At 40.8% G+C, this 15604-nt stretch overlaps 1 protein-coding gene across 1 annotated transcript in view; it reads right to left on the bottom strand.

The window, feature by feature from the left end:
* Positions 1 to 527: 527 nt before the first annotated feature.
* rgs9b (regulator of G protein signaling 9b) overlaps positions 528 to 15604 on the bottom strand; it is a 74800-nt gene continuing 59723 nt past the window's right edge. The window contains exons 15-18 of the mRNA XM_060844448.1: positions 14991 to 15076; positions 14105 to 14228; positions 2873 to 3372; positions 528 to 685 (exon numbers count right to left, since the gene is read on the bottom strand). Coding sequence (XP_060700431.1) covers positions 529 to 685; positions 2873 to 3372; positions 14105 to 14228; positions 14991 to 15076 — 867 coding nt within the window. The 3' untranslated portion in view covers position 528. The remainder of the gene's footprint in view (positions 686 to 2872; positions 3373 to 14104; positions 14229 to 14990; positions 15077 to 15604) is intronic.

Here is a 15604-nt window from a genome sequence, read left to right on the forward strand (position 1 = left end):
TAATCCTTAAACAATAGGGCACTCAGGATTTTTATTATCCAAGAAATACTGTGATATATAAATTGAACCTCTAAGGAAAATAAACAAAGAAATGAAACTATTTTTATTGCATTGCAACATCTCACTCTGCAATTACTATATCCATCCCTCTGCTGCTAGACTGTCCAGGTTACAGGGACGTTCTTTTCTTGGGTGGAGTTTTCCAATTCTTATTTTTAAATCTCACTTCTATAGGGTCAATGTTCTACTTTGTGCCTACAGTTTTAGTTCCCCACAGCTCGTGGCAGAATTCAGGCAACCTGAATGGTCTAAGTGAGAGAACAGAAGTGCTCTACTAAGAGAAACAGAAGTGAAAATTTGTCATTAATAAAAGAAGGAATTTAAGAATGTGACAACAAAATACCAACATCACATTGAGTGCTTCTTTAACAGCTTTTGCTAAATTAGCAGAATAGCTGCTTTCTTCACATTAAGACAACTCAAGTACTTGGGTATCTCATAGTCCATTGGTCTTAAATTGAACTCCCATCATCCTGCATTACTTTCCTCTGCCACGCTCTCCCAGGGACAAATGACTTCATTCACAGAGTCCTTGTAGGTACGATGACAATCTTCATCCTCGTCCTCAGAATCTATGGGGTAAATTCTGCACTCGGATGGCATATCTACTTTAATTTGGAAAAAACTAAAAGAACAGAACAAAATATAATAAACCACTTAAATTTATTTTTAAAAGGTCATTGTTGTTCTAGGCTTTTTAATTGTTTAACGATTTGCCTCTAATTTCATTATGTGATCTTTTCAGCAAGCACTAACTCATGCTGAGAAACTGTTAAATGGGCACTAATGCTTTCCAATAACTGAACCAAGTCTATTCTTCATTGTTCAGTCAGATCATGGTAATGGATACTGGTACAGTGCCAAACAAAGGGATCACTGTTCAGACCATTTCTGTAGTCCAGCTAGACTCCTTTGTAATCACTCTGAGGGAGGATTGTGTGGGGAATCAAGCCTCATGACTTCACAAACTGTACCATAAGTATAAATACTTTATTTAATCACCAAAATGGAACAGAAGACAATATCCCATCACCAAGTCGCCCTTTATTTACTTATGCACAGTAAGTTGACTGTAGCCAGCCAGCTTGGAGTCAGTCCCCTTAACTGAGGGGATGCTAAATTCACTGTTAATATTTGTCAGCCAGGGCTTCCTGATTGACCTGGGTTAACAACCCTAATCAAGGGTCTCATAGTCAACAAGATCCAGCTGGTTCCAATCACTACAGTTACTTCATGATAGTTACGTAGAGCAAAAGACATTTTCTCCAGGTTTGTTTAATAAAGTCAGAAATAACGCATGTATTAAAAAGGGCATATTCTTTAAACAAGTTGTTAGCATATAAGCCACTGGTCAGAATTAAACTTAATCTAAATATACACATTCACACATGATAAGAAGATAATGCAGCTCTGTAGAAATTTTATGGGTTTTTAAAAAAGGGGACTAATGTCTTCCCATTTTCAGTTGTAAGTCAAAGAATTTAAAAGAAGAAAGACTTCTCATGACTTAGACAACTTCCTGTTATCAAAGCTGCAATGTGACTGTTGTAGAATTTAATGTTGTTCAAATCAGACTTCAACTCAAGTGGAGTTGGTTATAAATGTTTCAACCGTAAGAGATCTTTGTAATTGATTCTGTTTTTGTTTTTCTGCTATTTTCTAGAAGAAATAGAAACTAGCTTTTGCAGCCTGGAGTCTTTCTTCAACTTTCCCAACACAATTCACTGGGAAACATAATGGGTGGCACGGTGGCACAGTGGTTAGCACTGCTGCCTCACAGCGCCAGAGACCCGGGTTCAATGCCCGCCTCAGGTGACTGACTGTGTGGAGTTTGCACATTCTCCCCGTGTCTGCGTGGGTTTCCTCCGGGTGCTCCGGTTTCCTCCCACAGTCCAAAAATGTGCAGGTCAGGTGAATTGGCCAGGCTAAATTGCCCGTAGTGTTAGGTAAGGGGCAGATGCAAGGGTAGGGGTATGGGTGGGTTTCGCTTCGGCGGGTCGGTGTGGACTTGTTGGGCCGAAGGGCCTGTTTCCACACTGTAAGCAATCTAATCTAATAAGAACTGCAGTTCCAAAACTGTCGCTGGGTAAACTTATACTCAGGGCCCCTTCCACCAGTCTGTCTAGTAATTAAATTAATAAAGCCTGTCTTGTCTCTCAAAAGCTTTGATTCTCCACTTGACGTTTTGTAAGCATAAAATGAACTAAATTCTCATTGACCTTTGTGATGCTTCAGTTTCAAGAAATCACATGATAAAACATCTTGAACCAGATATGTCTAAACAGGTCTATATTCCAGTTCCTCATAGTCTGTAAGTAAAATGTATTTATAACACTTTCTTAGTCCAGAAATACCAATGACATTTATAATGTGTCCATCACTGATTTCTTTTGCACGTGCTAATTTATTGTCGCATGTGCCATCCCAACACACTACCCTATTTTCACAGGATGGACTAGAGATTAGGGTATCAAGAGCTACTTTCTCCCCACCCCTACCCTCTTCTAGCTTATCTCTCCACGCTTCAGGCTCTCTGTCTTTATTCCTAATGAAGGGCTTTTGCCCGAAACGTCGATTTCGCTGCACTTTGGATGCTGCCTGAACTGCTGTGCTCTTCCAGCACCACTGATCCAAAATTAGGATATCAAGGTTAATGGGACAAATATGAAGAAGTTAGATTGAATTATAGATCAGCCTTGATTTAATTGAGTAGGTGGGACAGATTCAATGATCTGACTGGCTTACAATTATTCCTAAAACTCTTCAAGGTGTCATCATTAGCTGAGAGCGGTTGAAAAGTGAAATTGCTTACTTGGAAACTCTTCTTGTCTTTTGTTGCAGCTGCTTCTCCGCCCCATTCATAGGTTGGATTTTTCGATTGTTCAATGAGATGCATTTGGGAGACAATGTTGCAAAGACCGGCGAATTTGAAAATCCCCGTTTCAAAAACCTGCTAAAGGACAGAGTCATTTTGGATTTCTGAGAAGGTTTGGTTTCCACGGGCCCAGGTATCTGGTTGTAGGTGCTTGATTCAGATTCAACAGACAACTCAGTATTGTCAGCAACTGAGGAAAATTGATTAGAGACCAAATGATTTTGCTGCCATTTTCTTCCCGTTGTTGGGGTACTGTCTAATGCGACACTGATCGGTGAGGGGCAGAAGGCACTATTTGCTACTGGGATGTACCTGGGTGTGCAGAAGGGCAGATCACTGTTGGCAGGATTGGATAAGGATGGACTCAGGGAACAAGGTGAGATACATAGGCCTGTGTACACCGTCAGGTGGGAAACAGGTGCAGTAAATCTACATATCTATAAAAAAATAAGAAAAATGATTTAGAGCACAAGAACATAATAATAGAAGCAGTAATAGTCTATTTGGCTCCTCCAACCTGCAAGGCCATTCAGTAAGATCAGGGAAATATATATTGATCTCAGTCTTGAATTTACTCAATGACTGAGCATCTGTGAGCCTTTCTTGTACCATTTTCTGGTTGCCACCTGCACAACCCTTTCAATGCAAAAAAACCTTGAAGCCTGACAGACACCAGGATTATGTTGAAACTATAAACGAGAATTTAGAGAATAATGCATTGGATTACACAATTGATGCTTTTTGTCTGTGTAGCAAGTAAATTAAATAAAAGAAACCATGTTTTATTTGGAATTGTGACATTGCAGGAATAAATTTCCTTTCATTTTTTGGGGGAATTGTTGGCTATAAGATCGAATTGTTTTGAGAAGTTGTTCACCGGTAGCTGTTGTTCATGGTGTACTCCATAGTGCCTTTTACGACCTGTTGCCATAGCTGCAGGGTGAGGAAATTGTGATCATACTTTGTATAGAAATATATTGGGTTGCTAAATCTACATCTATTTTGTCATTCTGCTGTCATGAGCATAGTGAGAAACCACTAGAAATGCCTGTTTCTACACTGCAAGCCTGGAATTCCAAACATGGTCTGTGCATTCCAGTTTGCAGAAGGCCATGTGTTACCAAGAGAAGGCCATTGCCATAAGAGCGGGGTGTTGAATATTACTGTTACCAGTGCCTCAGTGAGCCTTCACTATATCCTTCTGATCTCTATATCCTGTGAAAGCTGCTAAAGCAGCTGCTTGCATGGGTGCCGAAGAATGGTTACAGAGAGGGAGGCCATTTGTCCATCAGGTGTGTGTAAATTCTCTACAACAGCAATTCATTTATTCCCACTTCCTCATCTTTTCCCCATTACCCTATAAATGATACTCTACAAACAGCAATCGAATCCTGTTTGAACTGATTCTTTTCATATACATCCTTTGTGGGGATTCTGGGTAATTTTTTTTCTCTCTATAAATGGAAGATCTCGCTATGATAAGGTCAGAGACAGAGTACTTTTTATGATCCCAAAATGCATTGGAAAATTCAGTATGAATATGACCCAGCGTGAACTCAAGAGAGATTGACAAGCAGTGGTTGTGTACTTTGTCATATAATAAACATTAACTACTTATGGAAATTTATGTGTTCCATCAGGTGAGGTTTCTGGTCAGAAATCCACTGAAAGTTAAAACGGGGGAAAATATATAATGAACTGTTACCATCACTCATTTCACACTGTCACATAAAGTCCCAATCTGATCTCCACTGGGAATTGAGCTCTATTGATACGTAATTCCGAAACCAGTCTGAATAAAAAGAAGAGAAATGTAATGGATTTGAATGTTGGTTTCTAACATTCAAATAATTACAACATCCTTCTGGACTGTTTATGTAACATGTAACCTTCTGAAGTGTTAATCTACCAAAACTGATCAGTAACTAGGTATTTGTAATTGATCCAAAGATTGTAAATTAATGAAGGAACTCAAACATCATAATCTACCTATAGTATGTGAAAGGATTATGAATTCCTAGAGAGAGTTGTTACTCTGCACTCAGTGTCTATGTATTTTGTCAACAGTTAGCTATGAATTTGCTATTACTTTACATCGCACCAGGGTAGAGCAGTGGTGGAGGTTCATGAAGTGTAGGGATGCTTAGGAGGAGTGGGAAGGTTGCGGATCACTGGAGGAAGGCTTGTGAAGGACTTGGAGAGGTATTCTGAAAAGGGTTAAGGAGATTGAGTAGTAAGTACGGAGGTTGAGGAGGAGTGGGGAGGTCGAGGAGTGTTGGGGATTTCAGGAGGAGTGAGGAAGTTGAGGAACTTTAAGAATTGAGGAGAAATATGGAAGCTAAGGAGCTTTGGGGGAGCAGGTAGCAGAAAAGTTGGAATGTTGAGGAAGAGTGGGGAGTTGGGGAGTTTTGGGGGGGTTGGAGGAGCATGGAGATGTTGTGGAGGAGACAGTTAGTTGAGGAGCATGTCTCAACTAGTGAAAACATCCTCTCTGCATCTAGTCTGTCCAGCCTGTTAGAATCCCCTCTCATCCTTTTAAATTCCAGTGAATACAAGCCAAGTCGAACCAATCTTTCCTCAAAGGGCAGTCCTGCCATCTATAGTAGCAGCCTAGTGAACTTCCACTGCACTCTCTGTGTGGCAAGTATATCCTTTTTTACACAGGGAGACCAAAACTCTGTACAATACTTCAAGTATAGTCTCACCAAGGTCCTGTCCAATTGAAGCAAGACCTCCCTATTTCTGAACTCAAATCTTCTTGCAATGAAGGCCAACACACCTTTCTAATTGCTTGCTGCACCTGTCTATCTATTTCCATTTACTGGTGTACCAGAACACCCTAATACCTTTGTACTTTCACATTTCCCAATATATCATCATTTAAATGATACTCTTCCATATACAGTATTCTGAAGTGTACACCTGCATGTAGCCATGTTGTACTGCATCTGCCATGTGTTTCTCACTGACTCAACTTGTCTAAATCACCATGAAGTCTCCTTCCAACCTCCTCATAACTCATAATTCTGTCCAGTTTTATGTCATCGGGAAATTGCAAATTTCAAATATATTATGAAAAGTTTGGGCCCAAGCACTGATCCTTGTAGTACCCCACTAGTCACTGCTTGCCACTCAGGAAAAAAACTATTTATTTCCCACTCTCTGCCTCTTGCCTGTCCACCAATTCTTAACCCATGACAATATATTACCTCCATTCCATGTGTTTTAACTTTGCTCATTAACATCTTATCAAAAGCTTGCTGAAAATCCAAACAGATCACATCCGATCGTTCTCCCTTATCTATTAGACCTTGCATCTTCAAAAATGTTTGAAGTTACATCCTCAAAACAGTCCAGTTGATTGATTAAGCATGATTTGCCTTTCATTAACGTTTTCTGCCTTTATTCATTTTAGCTTCTGTTTTCTTCAGCATTGACAAAGATTATATTTCTTGACACTACGTAAAAGGAAAATCCCTTGCATTCTTTCATTCTTTAGTTTAGTTATACATTTTTAGAGGAAATCTATTTCTGGCACAGCCATTAAAAGAAAACAAGTCACACACAGCTCAGGACAACATCAGCTCACCAAATTGTGAACAACAGGATATAACAGCAAAACCCACTTCCTACAAAAAAAACCCATTGTGGCAGGACAGGGCCACAAGTGCATCTGATTGTAGAACGGTATAGGCACATTCTTAGCATCAGGCGTCCTTCCTTTGTTAAAGCCAAGATATTGGCTCCCAAAACAGCTCAGTCACTCACCATATCATCAGTTGGAGCTTTCTAATCATTTCCGGCTTAGTGCAAGATGAAAGCATACTAAATACTCAGTCAACTACTGATATAAGCAATATCAGAGCCTGCACAAAAGGGTTGAGAAAATGTTTCTGCTGAGAAAAATGTAGGTGTTAGATTTTCAAATAGAGATGCAAAAAGGCATCAGATCAAGATCAACTACAATGGTGGCATTCATGGAATGAAAAGAATCTTTGATCACCAGTGCGTGAAAGACACAATGAAAATGAAGCAGATTTGGAGTGATTTAATGCAACACACAACAGCAAACATGAATAAACCTGAGTTTGACACAACATCATCCAGACATAACAGAAATCACACAAAGCAGATGTGCAATGATTGATACGACTTTATTTTTATTAAATGAACATGAAATAGGATCACATCTGAAAATCCACCTCCACCTGTGGGCGGCATAGTGGCACAGTGGTTAGCACTGCTGCCTCACAGCGCCAGAGACCCGGGTTCAATTCCCGCCTCAGACAACTGACTGTGTGGAGTTTGCACGTTCTCCCCGTGTCTGCGTGGGTTTCCTCCGGGTGCTCCGGTTTCCTCCCACAGTCCAAAGATGTGCGGATCAGGTGAATTGGCCATGCTAAATTGCCCGTAGTGTTAGGTAAGGGGTGGATGTGGGGGTGTGGGTGGGTTGCGCTTCGGCGGGTCGGTATGGACTTGTTGGGCCGAAGGGCCTGTTTCCACACTGTAAGTAATGTAATCTAATCTAATCTAAACTCTTTCAGAGGAGCTCTAATTTATGGAATTTAGTTTTTAAAAGCACCATGTGTAGCATACGTCCAGTGTTAATCACATAATGTCATTTAAGACCAAATAAAACAGAGTGCTGGAGAAACTCAGCAGGTCTGGCAGCCTCTGTGAAGAAAGCAACAGAGTTAATATTTCGAGTCTGGTCTGACTCTTTGTCAAAATTCAGTTCCCAAATTCAAACCTAAGAGTCATACGGGACTCCAAATGTTAACTCTGTTTCTCTCTCTATCGAGGCCGTTGGACTTGCTGAGATTTTCCAGCATTCTCTGCATTTGCTTCAGAGTTACAGCATTTTGTTTTTAGTTTGTAAGACCAGAACTAGGTTAGATGTCAGAAGGTGTTTCTTTTGTCAGGGGTTTGTGGGCCTGTAATTTGTGGAATTTCTTCAGTTGAGGGTTGTTCCGATTATTGGCTGGGTCAGAGATCAACTTGGATGAATACAATAATCAGGCCCAGACTGCTCTCTTGAACCATTTGCTATTTCCTAAGAGAAGAATTTTCCACATTTTTCAGCTATGTTGAACTAAGTTTATATCGTATTTTTGCCTCCTCCACATACATATATATGTAGTGAGGCACAAAGCATCACAATTACATGGGACTGGTATTGACCAGTTGATCTTTCATATTCAGCGTTTGTATATTGAACTCGGAGGGTGGGGGGGAACTGCTCCTTCTGCATCATTAGGTCTCTGGGACGTTTTCAGATTTTTGATGAGAATTTTCAGCTTCTGTTACTGTCGCTAATCACTATAGTTATAGATACTCCTTCAGTTCTATTCCTGATGAAGGGCTTTTGCCCGAAACATCGATTCTCCTGCTCCTCGGATGCTGCCTGACCTGCTGTGCTTTTCCAGCACCACACTCTCGACTCTAAACTGCAGCATGTGCAGTGCTCACTTTCGTCTATTTTATCTAGTTGCTGGAAGACGGAGGCTTTGATAACAGTGGTTAGATTGCTTGCAGCATACCCGTGAAAATAACTGCAATGTCATTTCTTGTTTGCAACATGCAATGAAAACAAGAAATTACCATGGCAGTTTGAAGGATATATCACAGTAGCAATCTGTTTCAATAACCTTGTGTAACTGTCACTGTGGTATGGATCATGTGGGATACTAGAATTCCAGTTACTTGTCCAAACCCTTCATTCTCCTCTTTGTTTTACTAATGCCAGTTTTGGCTTTGAGGAAACCTGTCCCCAGGTGATTGCTCTGTTTAAATTGGGCTTTGCAAGAAAGCAACTCAGGGACTGGCTACTCTCCGATCTCTCTGGTATGGTGGGCTCTGCGGCTCCCTCCCACGCCACAGTGACCCAGCTGTAAGCAGCAATTACATGGGTTATGGATCACAAAACACCCTGATTTAGTCTCATACTCCAGCACGTCAGCACTGCAGCTGAACCAGTAATACAAGCTAGATTGACTAGTTTAAAACTATAAGATTGTTTACTGCACAGACAATTAGACTGGAATAAAATATCTCAAACACTATAAATTCAAACTTGCCTCAAAACAGTTTGTAATGATGCAGGTAAATTACTTAAGCCTGTTTTTGGATTTGTAAAACTGAATGGATGCATTATAACAGACTCTTATCTGATAAATAGCCTCCCACATCTTTTGTTGCCTTGTAGGAAGCTGTTTGCTGTATAGTATATTGAGCTCTTCATGACCTTTGGATTATTCTCTATAAAGCCTCCTGTTACCACCGTGTTATCTTATGTATAGCTTCCTTATGTGTTTTGTTAGAGGCAATTCTTTCTTACTGCATGTTCTGTAGTTTGTATGTGGGACAGTATGCCATCCTATAATTTGATTTACTTTTATTTTAGTGAATCAGTATCATGGTGAGCTTAGTTTACTTTGTAAAGTTAGCAGAACCTCTAACTATGTTATGTGATATTTTCAGAGCAGATTGTGACTGAGATACTAACAACATTGCACAAAAAGAAAAAAAAGATGTAAGACTGTTTATGCAAATCCAATAGGAAGATGACAGGGCTACCTAAATAACAGCAAAGGACAGAAGTTTCAAATGAGACCAGCACAATGACCTTTTCAAAGCAGAAGCATGAGAGAGGCTGCTGAAGCCGGAGAGTCTGTCCTACTGATGGTGAATAATGTGTACTGCCACGGACTACCCACGGGAATATGAAAAAACTTGATATAACTCTTTCCAGACTCTCTTGCTCCCGACCAGATGTTTCAACTACAATTTCAGGATACCCAAACCAACATCATATGCAAGTACAAAGATCTTTTATAACAAGAATAAATTATTTTAAACGATTTCCAGAAACAAAACACAATTGAGATTTGAGGTGGTGATTTGATTCTCTCAAACAGAAGCCCCCTGCTCTCTCTCTAGAACTAGTCTATTTATATACAATGGGTATAAAAATTATTGGATATTAGGCAGGAGGGAGAAATAAACAAATTAAATTTCCTCAACAATTATATATTAAAGACTTCAAACATTCAGGGCCGTTCGCTTACAATTACAAGATCATTTAAACTGTTCTCAAGCCATATCTTTTATTAGTATAACCACTTATATAGTAATTACTGCCTAAATAAAAGTATTCACAGTGCAGCCAAGAAGAAATATTTTAAAACAGCAGCAACAAACAATGCTATTAACTTTAATATTGCTTTGGTTCCTTTCTGACGTATATATTGAATCATTTACTTAAAGATTGTGGGTTGACAGAGTCATGAGACACATTCAGTGGAAGATCTGAAGATATGTCACTATAGAGACGGTTGCTGAGAGTCTCTGATGGCTTAAGTAGTCTTCCCTCACTTATGCAGACATTTCACACTCTCAGTACAGCAAATGTCCAAAACTCTCAACACCACTGCAGGGACAATGGAAAGTGTTCATGCAAAGTTTGAGGAAGTGTCAGCAGTGCCAACAGTGCCTCACACCCACCCACGTGAACATCAAACTACGCTGTGAGGTTTTGTGTGAAGTGGCCTCTGTACAAGAGCAGCATTTCGTTGCTCTGGTTTTGTGCTGAGTTTCCATGATCATGAGGCAAAAACCTGAGTACAAGATTGCCATAACCTATGTTGTTTCAGCTTGTTAACTGATTCTCACTGTGTCACAGCTTTAGTAACTAACAGACAGAAATTATCTAAAAGGTATCACTGAACTTGTTCAGAGCTAATTTTCGTAAAACAAGCATTTATCTTGACAGCAGCATTGAGATGTTAATAAACTTGACACAATTTCACATTTAAGACTTGAGATGGGCTAGGTAATTAATCTACACCTGTGTTTATATTGTATTCTGTCACTAGATTTTTAAGTGCAATTGTTATTCTTTATTTTTATGATTTTTTTTGGAGATATTTTTCTGCTACCCTTCTCTCCAGCCCTTGAGACCTGGTACCCATTACTTTACAGCTCCCCTGAGATGTCAATGAGCCATGTGACCAGGTTGAACATTTCCATACATTGGAACCGGAGTAGGCCATTCATCCCCCTCAAGCCTGTTCCACTGATCTGTGGCCTAATTCCATGTACCTGCCTTTGGCCCATATCCCGTAATACTTACGCTTAACAAAAAAAAATCCATCTCAGATTTAAAAATAACAACTGGCCTAGCGTTAGCTGCTGTTTGTGGGAGAGAGTTCCAATTCTCTACCTCCCTTTGTGTGTAAAAGTGCTTCCTAACATCCCGCCTGAATGGTCTGGCCCTAATTTTTACATCGTCCATTCCCTAACTTTGGAATCCCCAACCAGTGGAAATAGTTTATTTTTCACTGCCCTGACATTTCCTGTTAGTATCTTGAAGACTTCGAACAGATCACCCTTAACCTTCTAAATTCTACAGAAACCAGGCCTAATTTGTACGATGTTTCCTCACAACTTAACCCTGAAGACCTGATATCATTATTGTAAGCCTACATTGCTCCCTCCAAAGCAATCCTTCCTAAGTTGTGGTGCCTAGATCTGCTCACAGTATTCCAATTGGGGTTTAACCAGCATTTTTTAAAATAACTACAGCATAAATTCTGTGCCTTGAACCCCAATCCTCTAGATATAAAGGTCATCCATTAGTCTTCTTGTCACTCAGTTGCCTGTCCAGCAGTGTGTTTGAGGAGCAGATTTGTAAGGAACCACCTTCAGAATCCCTTCACCCACCAATGCAGGGTCTAAAATAATGAGCTGAAGACACATAACATTAGATCTCACCAATAAACAGCAAAATCTTCAGCTTGTACATCAACTATCACTGGCTCCTGTGTTCAGTAGCCATTATTTAAATTTGCATAGACATTAACTGCTACGGTTTCAGATAGGCACATACTCAGGACTCGAAGGGAAACGTAGAAATATGAGATGGTGATGGGCTTGTGATTGTGGAGATTCTTGAATGCTGAGGTGTGTCATGGTATGGTTTATGGGAGGGGATGCAGGCCGGTATGTGAGGTGGTTGGATAGACAGAATGCTGGTGTAAGGAACTGGGAAGGTTGGGATACACATGAGAACCAAGAGAAAACCAAATGCATCAATCAATCTCAATGAACAATTAGGTAATGGGACACTGCTTGCATAAAAATAATTCTTTGACAATCCCTGCAAAGCAAATTATGCAGCTGAAATCTAAATGACATGTTGTTGGTGCAGTTGTACTGAGAGCAACAACTTGTATTTTTAATTTTGTTTTTACTGAGGGTAAAACATACCAAGGTGCTTCACATAATAGTATTGTCAAGGCTGACTTTGCAGCCTTCCTGGCAATATACATCAGACAGAAAATTACTTGCACAGAACCTGTTTCTAAAGGACAAAGCTCTGTGCTGGGACCTCATGCTTAAAAAACGACCCTTTAGCATCAGCTGGGATCAAAGACTCTTGCTCCTGAGTTTGGGTTCGAGGGCTAATCTAGTCCTTCAGGTGAAACTGAGGCCCAGTCTGGCCATTTCAGTAAAGGTAAAGGAATCTCAGTGAATGGAATCTTTTCAGTGTTGTGGCAAAGGTTCAATGACCAAAGAATGAGTGAAATACTCATTCCTCTTACTGGCATTTGCAGGATATTGTTGAATGCACAGTGGCTGCTGCCTTTTTTTCACATAGTAACAGTGACTGCATTACATAATTACCGCAATTACTTATAACAGGTGCTTTGAGATGCTTTTGTCAGACGAAAGGAGGTATTTTATAAGTATACAATAATTAACCTGGAATCCACTGCTCAAGGCAATCACCAGGAATTTCCTGAAAGCTGATTCTCTTCCTCCCCTGTCAGAAAGCCTGGTGACCTGGGCAAACACCTTTCCAAAGGCAAAGTGACATTGAGTATATTCATCGCAGAATGGCATTTGGCTGGGTGGTAATAAAACTAATAGATGCCTCATTTCATTGAGTTGGAGGTCAATAAGGTTCCTTGTGTAACATAAAGGGCCAAGCCTCAGTGACACTTGGTCAAAATCTTGTAACTTCCTCCCAAATGGCATTATGGGTCAATCTACAGCACATGGAATGCAGTGGTTCAAGATGGCAGCTCATCCACCACCTTCTCAAGGGGCAACTAGGGATGGCAAAAAATGCTGACTCAGGTAGCGACAACCATGCCACATGAATGAATAAATAAATAAAAATAAATAGATCCCCACTGCCTGTATGTATTTGCTCTTAATGGTGAAAGGATTTATAACTGGTGACTGGGAATGCTGTGGATCTTGTAGTATGTTAAGAAGAATTTTTTCCACAAAACTGTTTCATGCAAGTGAAGTGATGGTGCACTTCACCATAAATGTGGATGGAGACAGCCTAGTGGTATTCATTCAGTGACCTAGGTAATGCCTTGGGACCTGGGTTCAAATCCCAAAATAGCAAATGGTGGAATTTTATTTCAATTAAAAATCTGGAATTAAGAGTCTATTGCTGATTGTCAAGGAAAAAGGCGTCTGCCTTCTAGGAAACCAAACTGCTGCCCTTTCCCAGTCTGGCGTACATCTGACTCCAGACTCACAGCAATGTGGTTGACTCTTAACTACCCTGTTGCATAAGGAAGGTTGGGCAATAAATGCTGGCCTGGCTAGCCACACCCTATGAGTGAGTTTTTATAATCGTGATTGGCAAACAAGAAATATAAAGGATTAGCAAACAATTTTGTTCCCGTGTGAACAGTGTGTCATTTACAAACAACACCTGAGTGAATTTGCCTAGAATTTTCCTTACCCACTGTGGGTTGTTGCATGGGAAGATGGGGATAAAAGGCAAGGGGTGGGGGGGGGGGGCAAGAAGGGAGATGGAAGGGATGTTGGAGGGAGTGGTATGAAGGGCAGAGGTGGGATGTGAAGGGGAAGAGTTTGGTGGAGCAGAAAGATGGGCAGAAAAGGAGATGCTGGAGGGGAGGGGGATGGAGGGAAGTCACAATGAAACAATATGACAGCCCAGCAAGTGCTAGAGCCCCATCCTCTCATACTTCGAGCTCTGATTAGATGCCCTATCTGTGTTAAGTGGCTAATTTGTTAAACGTTCTGCAGAGGTGATGGTTTAGCATTTCCTGAAGGTCTTTCCTATGCCTCTTGTTTGGAAGGCTCCTGTTTCAGCTGGTTCCTGCGATCTAACTTGCTCATAACCTGTGTAATATCGACCACCTTCGGGCCACTGGCAGCTGCTTTCGCTCTGGCCTCCTGCTCGAGCTGCCGCAAGATGACGGGACTCGGACTGGAACGTCTGTGTCTCTTCATGAAGGGAAAGTTACTGAAAACAACAAAATATGATCATTTAACAGGCATGAAAAATCTCATTGTTCGTTCTGTGTTTGTACACCTATTTATGACAGATAAATAACTCAGGATACTGCCTGCACTGGTGGGAGTTAGTTAATAATCGACGACTATGGTGTATACATCAGAAATCCCTGGCCTCTAGTATATTCATCGAACTGAGCTGCAGCTGTGCAAGAATAAAACAAAGAACTATGAGGATCTGAAACAAACAAAAACAAATTGCCAAAGAAACTCAGCAGGTCTGGCAGCATCTGTTTCAACTCTTATGACCCTCCTTCAGAACTAGAAACAACAGAGAGAGAGAGACACACACAGAGAGGGAACGAGAGAAAATAAAGGATAAGCAGACAAATGACTTGTTGATAGGCCTTTTATCTCAGCCCGCTTGGCACACCAGCCTCATTCCTGAAGAAGGGCTTATGCCTGAAATGTCGATTCTCCTGCTCCTCTGATGCTGCCTGGCCTGCTGCGCTTTTCCAGCACCACACTTTTCAACTCTGGTCTCCAGCACCTGCAGTCCTCACTTTCTCCTAGTTAATAGGCCCATCAACCTGTAATAGTTCTTTGAAAGTTATTCAATTTATCCCACTCTCCCTGCTCTTTGCCCACAGCCAGCATTTGTAAGTTGCTACTAAACTTGCTCCTATTGCCCTCTCAGACATTGTGTACAAAATCACAACTCAATACCAGTTCAATGTGACTAGTCTAAGAGTGGAAACACTGCAATACTCACCTTTTTGGCTTGGTCTCTTCAGGAATGAGAGCCTTACTCTGCATCTCCTTATAAATGGGGGATCTTAAGAAACGAGGGTATGAATCCTGTGTATGAGAAACGAGGAGGAGTGAGGCAAGTGTGTCAGCGTGAAATTCAACTTATTGCAGTTTAGAACAATGAGGGGCGACCTTATTGAAACATGTACGATTCTTAGAGGACTACACAGGGTAAGCACAGAGAGATCGTTTCCCCTGTGGGATAGTCTGGGACTCGAGAACATAATCTCAGAATAAGGGCTCACTCATTTAAAACAGAAATGAGGAGGAATTTCTTGTCTCAGGAGGAAGTGAATCTGTGAAACTCCTTACAGCAGAGAGATGTTGAGGCTGGGTCATAAAGTATATTCCAGCCAGAGATAGATTTTTAACCAGGAAGAGAATCATGAGCTGTGGGGAAAAGGCAGGAGAGTGGAGTTGAGGATTATCAGAGCAGCCATGATCTCATTGAGTGGGGGAGCAGACTCAATGGGCTGAATGGCCTACTTCCACCCCTATGTTGTATGGGGTCTTAACCTGCTCATCAAAAAGCTGCCCTTTTGTTCACCTTGAGATCTTGATCAGGAGTTTTAGATT

The sequence above is a fragment of the Hemiscyllium ocellatum genome, chromosome 25 (genome assembly GCF_020745735.1).
Source record: "Hemiscyllium ocellatum isolate sHemOce1 chromosome 25, sHemOce1.pat.X.cur, whole genome shotgun sequence".
In the NCBI taxonomy this organism is placed as follows: Eukaryota; Metazoa; Chordata; class Chondrichthyes; order Orectolobiformes; family Hemiscylliidae; genus Hemiscyllium; species Hemiscyllium ocellatum.